The sequence below is a fragment of the Teleopsis dalmanni genome, chromosome 2, assembly GCF_002237135.1.
Source record: "Teleopsis dalmanni isolate 2A chromosome 2, ASM223713v2, whole genome shotgun sequence".
Lineage (NCBI taxonomy): Eukaryota > Metazoa > Arthropoda > Insecta > Diptera > Diopsidae > Teleopsis > Teleopsis dalmanni.
This window is the reverse complement of record NC_051847.1, coordinates 136,781,829-136,796,089: the sequence shown is the minus strand read 5'-3', so window position 1 is coordinate 136,796,089 and position 14,261 is coordinate 136,781,829. Positions and strand designations below refer to the sequence as shown.

At 25.9% G+C, this 14,261-nt stretch overlaps 1 protein-coding gene across 4 annotated transcripts in view; it reads right to left on the bottom strand.

Moving 5' to 3' along the window:
* The window catches only part of LOC119685750 (putative epidermal cell surface receptor), a 67,085-nt gene extending 53,129 nt beyond the window's left edge, over window positions 1-13,956 (bottom strand). For all 4 annotated transcript variants that reach the window (XM_038100124.1, XM_038100125.1, XM_038100127.1 and 1 more), the window contains exon 1: window positions 13,462-13,956. In XM_038100124.1, coding sequence (XP_037956052.1) covers window positions 13,462-13,933 — 472 coding nt within the window. In that variant the 5' untranslated portion in view covers window positions 13,934-13,956. The remainder of the gene's footprint in view (window positions 1-13,461) is intronic.
* Between the last annotated feature and the right edge of the window lie 305 nt (window positions 13,957-14,261).

Below are 14,261 nucleotides of genomic sequence, written 5' to 3'. Positions count from 1 at the left end.
GCAAAAAAAAACAAAAAAAACAAAAAATTTTTATTATATAGTATAATAATTAGTATTAAATTGTTTTTATCAATATTACTAATATATTATAATATCAATATTTAAATATAATACTTTATTTTATTGATGGAATTGTTTTATTTCAAACTGTTCCAACCGAAACTTTCCAGTCATTAAACTGCAGTTTCCCGAATGTGGAATAACTCACATCAATCACCTGTCTGTCTGGTTGGTTGTTCCTATTTATTCCGTTTATTATTACTTCGCTTTCAATACATTTCCACGTATTTCCTTAAAGGTAATATTGGTTTTGTTTTCGTTTTAAAGCAAGTATTTAACAAATACCATAAAAATGAGTCTTTACAGAAACATATGAAGAAGTTAAAAAACAGGTTGCCAGCAACCGAAGCAACTGGTATTTGAGTTTTTTAGGAACCAGAAAAAAAAAAAATTGTAATATAAAAAAAGCTAAAATAGAAGAAGTGTTTATGGTATCATGACAGATATAACAAACGAAGTATTCATAATAATGTGGCAAAGGAGGTAAGACGATTCACTTCAGGTATTCCAAAGACTGGTGTCAGTGAAAACAATTTAAAAGACAAGCAGCAGGCATATTAGTATTGGTAGTTATTTAGATATAAACAAACAACCAAAAGAGACAATGATATGACTAGATTTCCATATCTGCACGAAGAAAGGGTCAATTGAAATTGTACTTTTCTACTTCTGGCTTATTATAGCATAAGAGAAAAGTAAATTTGTTAAGCCTTTAAATACAGTGTGTATGTTGAAAAGGTATAAAATAAAGCTATTTACTCAACTGTCAGTTTTATTGAAGTGTGTAATAGTTTATGCAATTGTACCTCACAAGGGAATTCAATAAAAGAATATATTCCTCTGTTAAAGAGAATCTTTGTCTAGAGATTGGAATGTTTAGATTTTTACACATTTTCTTTATAGATTTTTTAAAAGTAAATATTTCCGAAAACACGACAAACTCAACAAGAATAAAGTTTTCATTTATTTGAAAAATAATTTCTTTAATATATGAAAATATGAGTTTTTAGTTTAAGACTTTATTATTGTTAGTCGACTAATGTACGAACATGCGTAAATATATCATATATTATATATACTTTTACCAATATATCAAATAAAATACGACTTAGTTCGTTATTTCAAGATTAATTTAAATATATATATGGTATAAATAAAGAACTTCAGTCAAGCTAAAGAATTCAATTAAATAAGAAATGTACGATATGGCTTCAGCCGTTTGTTAAAAATACGAGTTTTACTTAACATAATGTTTTATTATGATCGCACAAACCCTTTGATAAAATGAATTTCAAACACCGGTCAATTTCTGTAAGAGACAGATTAGATTAATATTTTTTGGAAGACTTGAATGCTTTTATTAAAGCCCAAATCATTATATTTTTTTCTGCTCTCTGAAATTAATCCCAAAACTAATTTATGGATTAAAATTGTTAAATCAATCCTGCCTGATTGAAAATTATTATGGAATTTATATGAAAATTTACTGAACCATATTTTGTTGTGTTTAATAACTGCTTAACTTTTTTCATACTGTGATATACTATATATCAATAGAGTTTCATTTAGAGTGTCACTTAAAATGTAAAAAGCGACAAAAAACCTGGTACTTGAGTATTGAGTTTGTGCAGCTACCCTGGCTACTTGTAGAAAAACACGATTAGTCTTAGTTTCTAATTTGACAGACACGGGGTCTAAGCCTGGTATTTGCAGTCCAAACAAATTATGTATATACAGACTATAAACTAATTGAAAAGAAATTCGAATATTTCCTAAGACCACTGCTGATGAGTACGTAGCAATACACGAAACAGCGTTGTAGGGTCAGCCAAATTTCAATAAATTAACTAAATTTTTGTTCATGTCTTTTCTTTGCTATTCGAATCCGTCTAACTTTTAAATAGTTTTTTTTTCGTCTTAAATTCGCGTTACTCTCGGCAAGAAAAAATGAACAATAGAGTTTCATTAAGTTTTATTTTCTTTATGCTTGCAAATTACTCAGCTTTCAGGATTTTTATATAAATCCATTTTGAACGGATTAATACTTAAAACTTTAAGTTTTATTGCTCTTATATATATTAATAACACAATATACGTATTTTAAACTTCCTAAGTCTATTTTGGAAACCTTGAGATATATTATATCAACTTCCGAAATTGTTGAATAACGGAATCAATTTAAATCAATGAAGTTTCAACAAATGTTTGTACATTTCTAAATTTAAATATATTTTTTTATTAAGGAAATTGTTAAAATTTTATTATCCATTTCAAATAAAAACAAAAACCTATAAATAACTGTATATCCTCACTTTAAATTCGAACATACAAATATGTGAAGTAGTGGAATGTCATGTTACTACCTTCATAAGTCAACACCCGAGGCAAACAACTTCACGATTTATTGCTGTTACTTAAAAATAGTACCAATATAAAAATAATTTTCCTTAAAGATATTTGCTATCAACTCCAGAAGACAAAGATAGTTAAATTTTAAAACTGAAGAAGAGAAAGAGGTTTGTTTGGGAAAAGCCTGTCTTTGATGATCGTGTCAATTAGCCGTACTTTATCACGCTTTGTTAGGAATGCCATTGAGTTATTTTGCCAAGAGTTGTATACATTTTGGCATCAAAAGTATCTACAATGAGTTTGCCATAAAATCGACATATTTTATTTGCAATTTTTGGCTTTTTGGAGGCGAAATTGTATATTGCGAAAATTATTTATATTTGTATTTTTCACATTATTTTTTATACTTCTTGGTCATTAGCATTTTAAGCTACTTTTCTTAAAAATTTTTTGTTAATATTTTTCTATGTATTACCTAAATTTTTTTAACATTTTTTTTTATTAATAATTTGTTTAAAATAAATTTAAACAAGAAAACAGTTACAAAAACTTAGACAAATTTAGCAAATCATTGTGTAGACGGTGAATTGCACAAGAAAAGTTGTTAATCATTTAAAATCGTTCATGACATCAAATTTTACATACATTTCGGTGAAAAGGTGTGAAATTTTTGCGAAAACATTATTCATAATATAAATATGAGTAACGGTGCTTTTACTTTACGTTTAAAGTAAAAGAAATATACAATATACATGTTTAAATAAGCATATATAATTAATTAGAATATAATGACAAATACATGACAGATTTCAACATTCTGCAATAATACAACTTTAAACATTATTATAATATAAATAATAATATTAATATAATTTTGAAGAAATGTTTATTCAGAGCAGGTATTGCCTTCATATAGATTATAGCAAGACTTTCTTTGATTAGTGCGAAGGTTGAGGCCAAGTATCTCAGCCTTAAGCTTACTGCAAATATCAACGCAAAATTCATGCCTTGTTGCATGGCAGCTATAGTAATTGTCAAAATGTTCCCTTTTAGAGTATCCTTGTCTCATTCATTGGATTTCCTGGAGAGCAGTAATGTCAACCTTGTATTTCTTGAGGATATTAGTCAGCTGTATAGCTGCAAATTCTCTATAAAGAGTTCGGAAATTTCAGTTGCGTATTGCGAGTATCATTAACAGTATACGATATCGTTATCCGAAACTTCCTCCTCTTTTTTACATGGTGAGTTCCAAGCTCGATGCATGAGTAAACTTTCACTGCACTCATTAGTTCATTATGATGGACATTATGAATAAACTTGGAATTACAATTTATCTACATACCATATCTTTACGTAAATGTCACAAATTTTAAATTCTTTAGACGTTCAAAAAAGAATTCGCATCGACGCTTATAAAATTAATATATATATAATAGTTTATTAACGGGCTAATTGGTCAATTTATAGAAATTTTATAGAAATAAATTATTATATAATTTTTATTAGTCACAAATAAAAGTATTAAATTAATAGATATATATGGTAGAAGCAGTACAACCACTTGAAACCAAATTTATTTATGTTAGTTAATAATTTACCATTCAAAAATAAGAACCTAACTTAAGATATTTTTTATTTTTTAATTTTATTATATTTATAAATCTTATTTTTGATTCAATATATATATTTTGATAAATACCTATGTTTAATATGAATATTTGCTAATAAATGTTATATTTTCAAGATTAGAGATATTATTTTTTTTTTGGAAATAGTTTGGTGTCTTGTAAGAGTTACTACATATTTTACCAGTTTGCGGTACGTTTTGAGTTGAGAAACACTGCAATATGAAAATCAGTTTTTTACTCAAAAGACTTAAGCAAAAAACATTTTTACGCTTTGCTATGTATAAGTTCTCTTATTTATTTAATTTGTTTATTTTAACAAATTAATAATTTTATTTAAAAACACATTTTAAATACAATGTTTTAAGAATGTGTGAAAAAAAATCTATTCAGTTTAGATTTGTGGTAATACCACAAAATACGAGTTTTTATTTATATTTATTTTATTTTTATTTATATGGGAAAATAAACAAATTAATTGCTTAAGACTTTGAAGCTTTTAGTCACTCACGGCTCTAGAAAAGAACATAAATTAACACTAATTTTGACAGAAGAAATAGTGCCTCAAACCTTTATGTGTGACTTAAGCGGATTTTATTATATAACGTTACATCATTTAGTTAATATATTATTATTTTTATTAAATAATTTAATAATGATTCGCTAATAAAAAAATATTGTTAAATACATAATTCTTTTTAAGTTTCTACTAAGTTGAAAATTAATAGAATATTTTTTATTATTTCTGTTTTATTTTTACAATATATTTTTTACTATGTTTTATAACAGTAATAATATAGCAAGCATATGTTAATTGTTTTTTAAAAGAAATTAGTGAACATTTTCATAAATATTACATTAAGTGTTTAGTATAAATTTAAGAAATTTAAATCCACATGATAGGAAACGATGGAGCAATTTTTAATGTTATCTAAATTACAGGGTTTTAAAGAAAACTGCTTCATTTAATGTATATGCAAATAATAATGATAATATCTTAGAAAAAAGTCCATTTCAAATATTTTATGGTGGCTGTTGGAAATATTTATTTTTCTTTAGTTTAAACTGAGTTTTATCGTAGAATTTTGGTAAATTTGTTGAAACAAGCGAAAATTTCTAAAGAAATGTTTAAAGGAAAGTATTTGAAAACTTCGGAACATAACTTTTTTTTTCTTTTTTTGATTGAATTATTTTTATTAATTTTAATTTTTATTCTTATTCTAATAATTTAGAAGCAGATATTGAAGAATTTATCTGCTATGTATGATAGAACTAATCTATTACTTTAGTATTCAAAATCTCGAAAATAAAGTATTTTTTATCAGTTTAATGCTTAATTAAGCATACACTGGCAACTTAAACTACATCAGAATATATAGAATTTTGATCAACTGCTTTTAATTTTGCTACACTCTGCTTACTCACATGTCTCACCAAACTCTGTAAATGACAATATTCTTTCAATTTTTGCTTAAAGTTTTGGGTCTTTTTAATAAAATTTTTTGACAATATTAGATATAACTATTTAATGAATATCTTTGTCGTTTTATTACTCTTAATATTTTTCTAGTGATTGTTTTAATTTGACCCCGTTTCGAGATAATCAATGAATTTGTCATTCTTATTCCATTATTCCATTGTTTTTGGTTAATTGAATTCAATTACATATCAAATTTTTTGAAAGTCCTATCCCCCATACTATACTGAGTATCGTGTAAATACTAGATAAACAAGTTTTTTAATTTGTCATCATTTTACTTTAGTCCAACTTTTTTATACATTGTTCTTGTCTTCTAAGTTTAAACTTTTATGGCCCTGGAACCTAAAGCTGTTTGTAAAAGTATTTTTCTAACCTATTATTATTTAGCATCATTATTATTGTTCATTAAATAATTATATTATAGTGGGATATCAAGCAGTTCCCTCACAATTTGTTCCCCGTTTTTAAAGTTTTTATCAATGGGCAACAAAAAAAAAATTAAAAATTAAAAATATTTTGAATAATTACTTAATTATAAATTGCTTAACGGAATAGCTAAGGTCATTGATTGGCACGACTTATTTACCCATTATAAATACCACAAATTGAATTTAATTTTATTATATTATTTTGCTAAATTTATTGAGTAACTACTTTGCCTTTTTTATTAAATTACCACGCACGTTTGATTTTGATGATTTTTGATGCGTAATGTTAAATAATTTTGGTTAGCGTTTTGCACTAAGACGACCTTAAAATGACAAATCACTGGTTTGGAATTCGTTACTTGGAATTTCTATAGAAGATTTGATGATTCAAAGGCTTTAAAATTTGAAATTTTTTATTTTCAAAGGAAGAAGGTTTAATTCAATGATTTTATCTACTTTTAAAACTTTATTTGATAATTTAATTTAATACCACACAATTTTTCTAAATTTATTTGAATGCATATTTATAGTATTATTCATATTCAAATTTAAAAAAAATTTATTTAATTTTTTTTATTTTCTTATTAGTTTAATGTTTTCTAATATAGACATTATTGGTTAGTGTTCAAATTAATTGACTACACATATTTTTCTTTTTTTAATAGCAATTAGTTGAAAGTATTGTTTATTCTCAAAATGAACCATATAATCATAATATATATATGACCCTGAACTCAAAGAACAAACAAAAGAACAAAGCTGCTTTGTTCTCTAATTAAGATCACATCCCACCACACCCATGTGAAGGGTGTGATATGTTATACAAGTGTCATAGCTTATTTTTTTTGCTTTCTAAGAAAAAATAAATTCCATTTTTAGTAGATACTTTACATATATATTTTTATTTATTTTTTTTTAATTTATGTAACTAGTTCAGTGATTATTAAGAATAAAATATGTGAAATTCTTGAGACCTTGACTGTACTATGAACGCGATTGAATTGTTTATGTATGAATTTGTAAGAACAAAAATTAGCATAAATACTTTAATAATTAATCAATTTATAAACCTGACTTTAGAAGTTATTTAAAATGAAAAGTTTTTTATATAATCGCCTTTTCTTTAATTCTTAATTACATTTAAATAGTTTGTCACAGTTGCAAAATTATCTTTAAATTTTTACTGCAACAAAAACTGCTTTTTCTTAAACGTTAGGTAAAATATATGTATATATATTATAACTATATTTATATGTATACATAGTTTTAAAACGCACTTTTTCATTTAACAACTATCTCAATTAATTACATTTTCAACCAAAGTGTCTTTTATGTAAAAACAAGTTTAAAAGGTTTTAAAGGCCAAAAAGTATATCAAGGCATGCAACTATTTTTACTTTTTTCATACCAACATAAAAAACATAACCCAAATTAATGAAATCATATGATATTTCGGATTGAACTCATTTTGTAATGTACCCGTAACTTTGAACTCTGAATCAGTAAATCTTTTTACATAGAAACTTGTTTTTAATTAATCGTTGTATCGGATTGGAATAAGTAACCGTGTCAAATTTTAAAAGTGCGTTAGTTTTGAACATTAAATGTCTTAAACTACTTTTTGTTAAGTTAATTAAGTATATAATTGAGTAATGTTCTTTAAATTATTGTTAGCAGATATGGAGTTAATAGAATATTATCCAAACGACAGAAAAATAATTAAAAAATCTGTAGAAATTATATATAAAAAATTATGTGATATACCACTTAAATAGGGCCTGTCATAACGTATGGATGAACGTATAAATTAGCAATTTTTAAAAGGGAAATCATAGAATATTTTATATCCCTATGAGTAAAAGCAATAAGCCGTATAGAATTAGGCACAACAATGAGCTTTGTTAACTCATAAACGAGGTTATCAATAAAATTATAATAAAGTTTAATACGAAAAAGCTAGAGCTAAGATTGATATGTACTAAAGATATCGCAGAGATGCTGGAAGATAAACAACAAATTAAATTTTTAGTAGTAACTTATCACAAAACAAGTGAAGTGGACGACAACTAGAAAACGGCTAGATAGATGGCACGCATTACCAACAAGCATTAAAGAGAAATAAAAATGTCTACAAAAATGGAAGATTATTGTTTGGCGGGCTTAGATCATTTAAGGATTAATACGCCAGGGTTGATAATAGTTAATACATAGTGATACTTACAGGTAACATGGGAAGTGAAGTTATTTAAGTTGTTAAGTACATTTTTAACATAAAATCAATCCGATATTAGTTTTCATTCATATAGTTTTTATATCATATATATAAAGTTTTAAATAGGTTTTTGTATATATTATACTAAAAAATATAGATATCGTCAATTTAAATAATAGAAGCAGGTGCTTTAAAAACTTACATATGACGATTTAATTTTCAAATTTTATTTTACCATTAAAAGGCGAATTATTACTAACAACTTAGAATTATTAGGGTATCAATTCTATTGTTTTATTACAGTTTTTAATATTTGTAGATATTTGAAACAAAAATCACAAATTGAATGGACAACAGAATTCATAAAGTTATTTAAAGATATATCAATCTTAATAGAGAAAGTGTTTTGAAATATCATATAAAAACTATATGGATCATAAAATGTTCTTATATGTCCCACCAAACATCTACTACCGCTACTGCTGTCTTTCACTTCTAGTGAAGGGGGCCTCATATTTCTTGCTATCTCCACAATAATATTTAGGTATGTTATAAGCTGAGTTGATACGATTTTTAGCAATGAAGCATATAATATATTATTGATACATTATTGTATAAACTTTTATATTGTTAAAGAATTTGCCTAAAATGTCTAAAACTACATAAGACATTTATCTTTTATTGTCTTATTCGTTTGTATAGTCTGATAAAGTGTTTAATCATCATAGGTTAATACAATGTATTTAAATACTGAACTTTTCACTTAAGTATGCAAAAGATATTTAAATACTGAACTTTTCACTTAAGTATGCAAAAGATATTCAAATTTGAGACAATATAATAATATAGTCACAAAACATGTTCGTCTATAGCAATTATCAGTCTTGACACAATCAATACACATTTTTTAATCATTTTGAACTGCTTCTGCTCCATTCTAAAGTGCAACAGATAAAGACCTAGACGCAAACTAATTTAAAACGAAGAAAAATCTGAAGATTTTCCACTTCTACAAGAAGCATATGGCATGGATAGCCAATTTATAAGGGATCCTCCCCGCAATAATCCGAAAGCGGTCCAAGGGGAGAAAACCCAAAGAAGAAAAGCGGGTATTTTAGTTCGTATACTACACCGTAGGAGCCGGATACACCATACCTATGACGGTCGATTTAATGGTGCATAAACCATTTCATCTCCTACCCCACAAAAAAAAATATTAATACTAATTTGCGGTGATTCTATTATTTATTATTTCTAATAGCTATACCACGTATTGTGATTTTAAAATTACTATTGCAAAATTAATTGTAGTAAATTTTTTTATTTATGCACTACTTTTCTGATTTTGGTTTAACGAAAAATGATAGGAAAAGTTAAAAATAATTGTCTCATATTTATATAAAAAGAGCAGTATGTAATATTTACCTGATATGAATTAAATTTTTTATCTTATTTATCTGATAAGCTATAGTGTCCTTTTGTCGATTCCATACTAAACAACATGTGTTTTTTTCTGCTTTTAAGAGAAATTTTTTTTGGAAATATAATTTGTTAAGTCCTCAGTTTTCCCTAAAGTTGACTATCCAAGATAGATTGATTTTAAATATAATTAAGAAATTATAGTTATTTCATTTCTATTTAAATGACCAATTAGCCCGGTAATAAATTGTTATTAAATCCTTAGAAATATATTTTTTGTAAATTTTAAAATTATTAATGTTTTTTTCAATACATTTTGAATTTAAAAAAAAATTATATAAATTTAAAAAATAACGAATTAAACTTTCTACTATTTCTAGTGCTGGTTAATCAACTGTTTCATTATTTTCATTAAAAACTAGAAATGCATAAATTATAAAATATAACAATTTTTTTAAATATTGTTTTGAAACCATTTTCAATAGAAAACAAAAACAATATTAATTATTAAATTATTTGCTCGTATAATGATATTAATTAATAATAATATCGATAATTATTGAAATGCATAACACTTGACATTTAGGTTAGTATTTTATTGATATAAAAATATCGCCGCAAAAGCAGGTTATCGACAACAATTATACAACACAAAATTAAGTTTATATAATTAACATATAAAACATATGCAAAATGAAATCTAAAAATATAGTTTTGTTTTAAATAAATTAAGCTGCTTTGTTTTTATAAATCATTTGACAACCAAAGGCAGTCTTGGGCTATGCCTTAAAATCTTGTCAAGAAATTTGCATAAATTCGTTACTGGCGCATGCTGTTAATACCACGCCAATGTTATGCCATATCGAGTTAGCCAGATTTAGTTTATAACTTCGTTGTGTATTCATATATACTCGTATGTGTGCTCACATGTCATATATTATAAATCCAAGTTAGGTTAGCAACTAGGTGAGATATCTTCTTTGATTAATGTCAAATTTTTATTTGATTTATTAAAATTTCTGGCAATTTTCGACTGCGTTTCGCTCTGGGTGTGCGGTATGTGTGAGTAATTTCCAAAAACTTGCGTGGAACTTTACAAGGCTATAGTATTTCGTAGATGATTTCTTGGAATGCATTAGTTAACAAAAGGTTAGGTACTAGGAGCGTATCAATAACAAAAGTCGAGCAATAGGTTTTGAAGAATTTTTTAGATATTTATAGGTTGGAATTTTTCTGTATGAGTAATTCTAATTTTAATTCAAATATCCATATGCATTTATAGGCTTTTATAGAAAATACCCTTGAAATTGCTGATTTTAAGAACGTTTTATAAAAAGTGTATAAAAAGTGTATAAAAAAAATACAATAGTTAAAAATTTATGTGGCTTATGGCACTAATAATATAGATAAATGTTTTGCTGCAATTAAAAAGCAATTTTCAAAAGAGCACCTTTAACCTTTGTATGTAAAAAGTATAAAAAGTCCTTTGTATAAAAAGGAGACTGAATGAAGGTAAAAATGGGTTAAGCTGAGAGAACAAATATGTATTTATTTATCTTAGAGCACAGAGAAAGAAAGAGAAAACGAATGGTTAAGATAATGAGAAAAAAAGGAAAAGAAGGACTAGTGGCAATGAAATCAAAGAGTATAACACCCTTTGTTTGCAATACTCTTTGATAGAATAAAGAAATTAACTAAGACCTAACGTCTGTATTAGACCAAGTCCAAGAATGACGATGTGTAGTTACTATATAGATTTTTTACAGTATTGATATATGAATACTGTATATCAAATATATATGAATATTACATAATATACATTGGTTTCGGTCTTGCCCTTTTTTCAATACATATATTCATATAATAATTTTAGCTTAATATGATTAAATGTTATAAAATTTTAAATTATAATAAAAAACTTATGGGGACTGCCTGATAGAAACAATTTACAATTTTTCTAATTATATATTGAACAATTATTTAGAACATTAAATTATTATTATGCATATACCTAAAAAGATAAACTAAGAAGAATAAAGAATGTAAAAGATAGACTGATTTCGAATTAATGTTATAAAACCTTATTATAGGACTAAAGGTGAGAGTTTAATTGTAGAATCAAGAGGATGATACGTTGAACCAAATTGAAATAAACTATAACTCTAGTAAATTAGAGGTACATTAATTTTATATATAATCCTTCGTAGACTAGTCATAAATGCTTAAAGAATTTATTCAAGAATTCATGCTTCAATTAAGTAGATAGAAATACATATACATATGGATAAATAAATACATATACGAGAAGTGTACGGTTGGGTATTATAATAAATATTTCACGGGTATATATGTTTATATATTATTATTATGATAGGTATATAATACATTAGATTAAGGCTTATAACAAAAAATCGATTGATCGATTATATCGATTCAATATGAAGTATTTTTTATTCTGTTTTGAGATAGTCTTGGATAGTCTATGGTTAACATCAGTTCTAAATAGTATCACAATAATCGACAATCTTTCCCACTCTAATGTAACTGCTACATATTGTCGTTGTTAGGTGTTCACTTAGGCCTTTTAAATAGGCTAAATTTCATATCGGAATTTCAGGGCACTTATAAGGGAGTAGGGCAAGAAGACTATATTTCGTGGCAAGAGACCACGATGAGTTATTACAACATTGATTATTAGACGTTTTAGCGTAAGAAGCATTTAGTAAAAAATCTTAATAAAAAATTATTAGTTATATGTTATTTTTAACTAACAATATATATGTTTTTTATTATTATTACAATGACAGTATATTTTTATTATTCAACAATTTTTTTAATTTATTAAAAGTGAAAAGCTTTTCAATCAGTATGAAGCATGTTGATGGATTCTTCTACTGAATTCTAATGGAAGCAATTATTTTTACAAGAATAAAACACATCGGTGGTATAAACAACTATCTATCATTAAAAAAAAAATGCTTTCTAAATATTTTTATACTTGTAATCCACTCGTATCGTAATATTATAAAAGTAATATTATATAGATTTGTTGACATTAAAAAACAAATTTCTTAAATTTCGCGTAGTTAAAATTTTTGTTTCTTTCGATGCAGACAACTTGTTGATAACTTTAAAGACATCACGAAAAAGTATTCAACAAAAAACTCTAAAAATTTTTGAAAATCATTGGTAAAAGGCTGTAATTATTTAAATTACTGAACAGGAAATGTTACGCCTGTTCCATATTTTTTTTTTTTGGTTATAATTTTTTTTTTTGGTAGTAAGACAACATAAATTAAAAAAATTGAAAAGAAAGCGGCACAATTTCGAAAAAAAAAAATAAATTTTCATAATTAAAAATCTATAAATGTATATTGAGTTTTTTTTTATCTTATTACCATTTATGATATTTTAATGATTTATTAATCATACTAGAACTATAAGAACACATTTCAGACACGCCCTCAATTCGAAAAGCTTTGTTCAAACACAAACCAAAAACAGCATTAGAAGCAGATAAGGAAGAAACGTTAGTTTCCAATTTATTTCAATCTATAAGATTGAACCACAAGTGTAAGCCATTTAAGAAGATACAAAAAGAAATCATTTAGAAAAGTTTCCACGAATGAGCCAAAGAGATACACTCTTACAAATTAAGGGCAAAAATGTAAATACTAATTCATGCATATAAGCCAAAAAAATAAAAGATATATACATATCTGTAAAGAAAACCAAAAAAAAAATGTATCTTTACCAAGTGATTGAGTAAAGATTAAAATCATTTGATTGAAAATTGAGCTTAGAACTTCTCTACAATGGAATCTTTTGTAGTTTTCTTGCTGTTATTTTAAAGAATTTAAAATTTCTTGTTTCTGTTTTGTTGCTTACCCTCACTATTGGCAGCATCCAATTTGTTGCTATTGTCAGTTGAGTTTATTGCTGCTTCTGCTGGTGCTGCTGCTGGAGCTGCCGCTGTTGTTGTTGCTGTTGGTAATAATTCAGACGATTCCGTTGTTGTAGAAGTCGTTGAACTATCAACACCGCCAATTGTTGTCTCAGCCAAGTTAACAGCACTGCTGCTGCTTGTATTGTGCAATGGATCTGGAGTTGGCGTTACTTCTGCGTTGGTATTTGTCGTGCTGCTGCTGTTTGTGGTGCTAGTAGTGCTACCTTCATTCGTTGTATCTATTGTTGGCGTTGTTGTTACTATTTTGGCTATATCATCAAAATTTGCATCATGGTCGGGAGTAACTGGATCCGTCTCAGCCGCAGTACGTGCGATTTTAAAGCCAAATAAAAGTAATGCACAAATTGTGGCTATGAGAAATATTGTTGATTTCCTTCTTCTATTGTACTGCATTTTTATTATATATTTTTTGTATATTGGGTTTATATATGTATATTTTTTAAATAATATTTCTATACAATATTTTTCAACACAATTTATTTTTATTTTTTTTTTTTGTCGGACGTAATTTATTACTTCACACGTTTTTCGAATTGATTTCTCGATTTATTTCACTTAAGAAACTTTTGCAGTATGTAAATTATTTTCTATTTGAAATTTTAGGTCAAATATTTTGTTACACTTTAACTTTCCTTATATATTATGAGTATTGTTAATATTTTCATTTATTTTTTGGAACACATTTCACATTTTTTCAAAAAGAAATTCACTGAAAATTTAT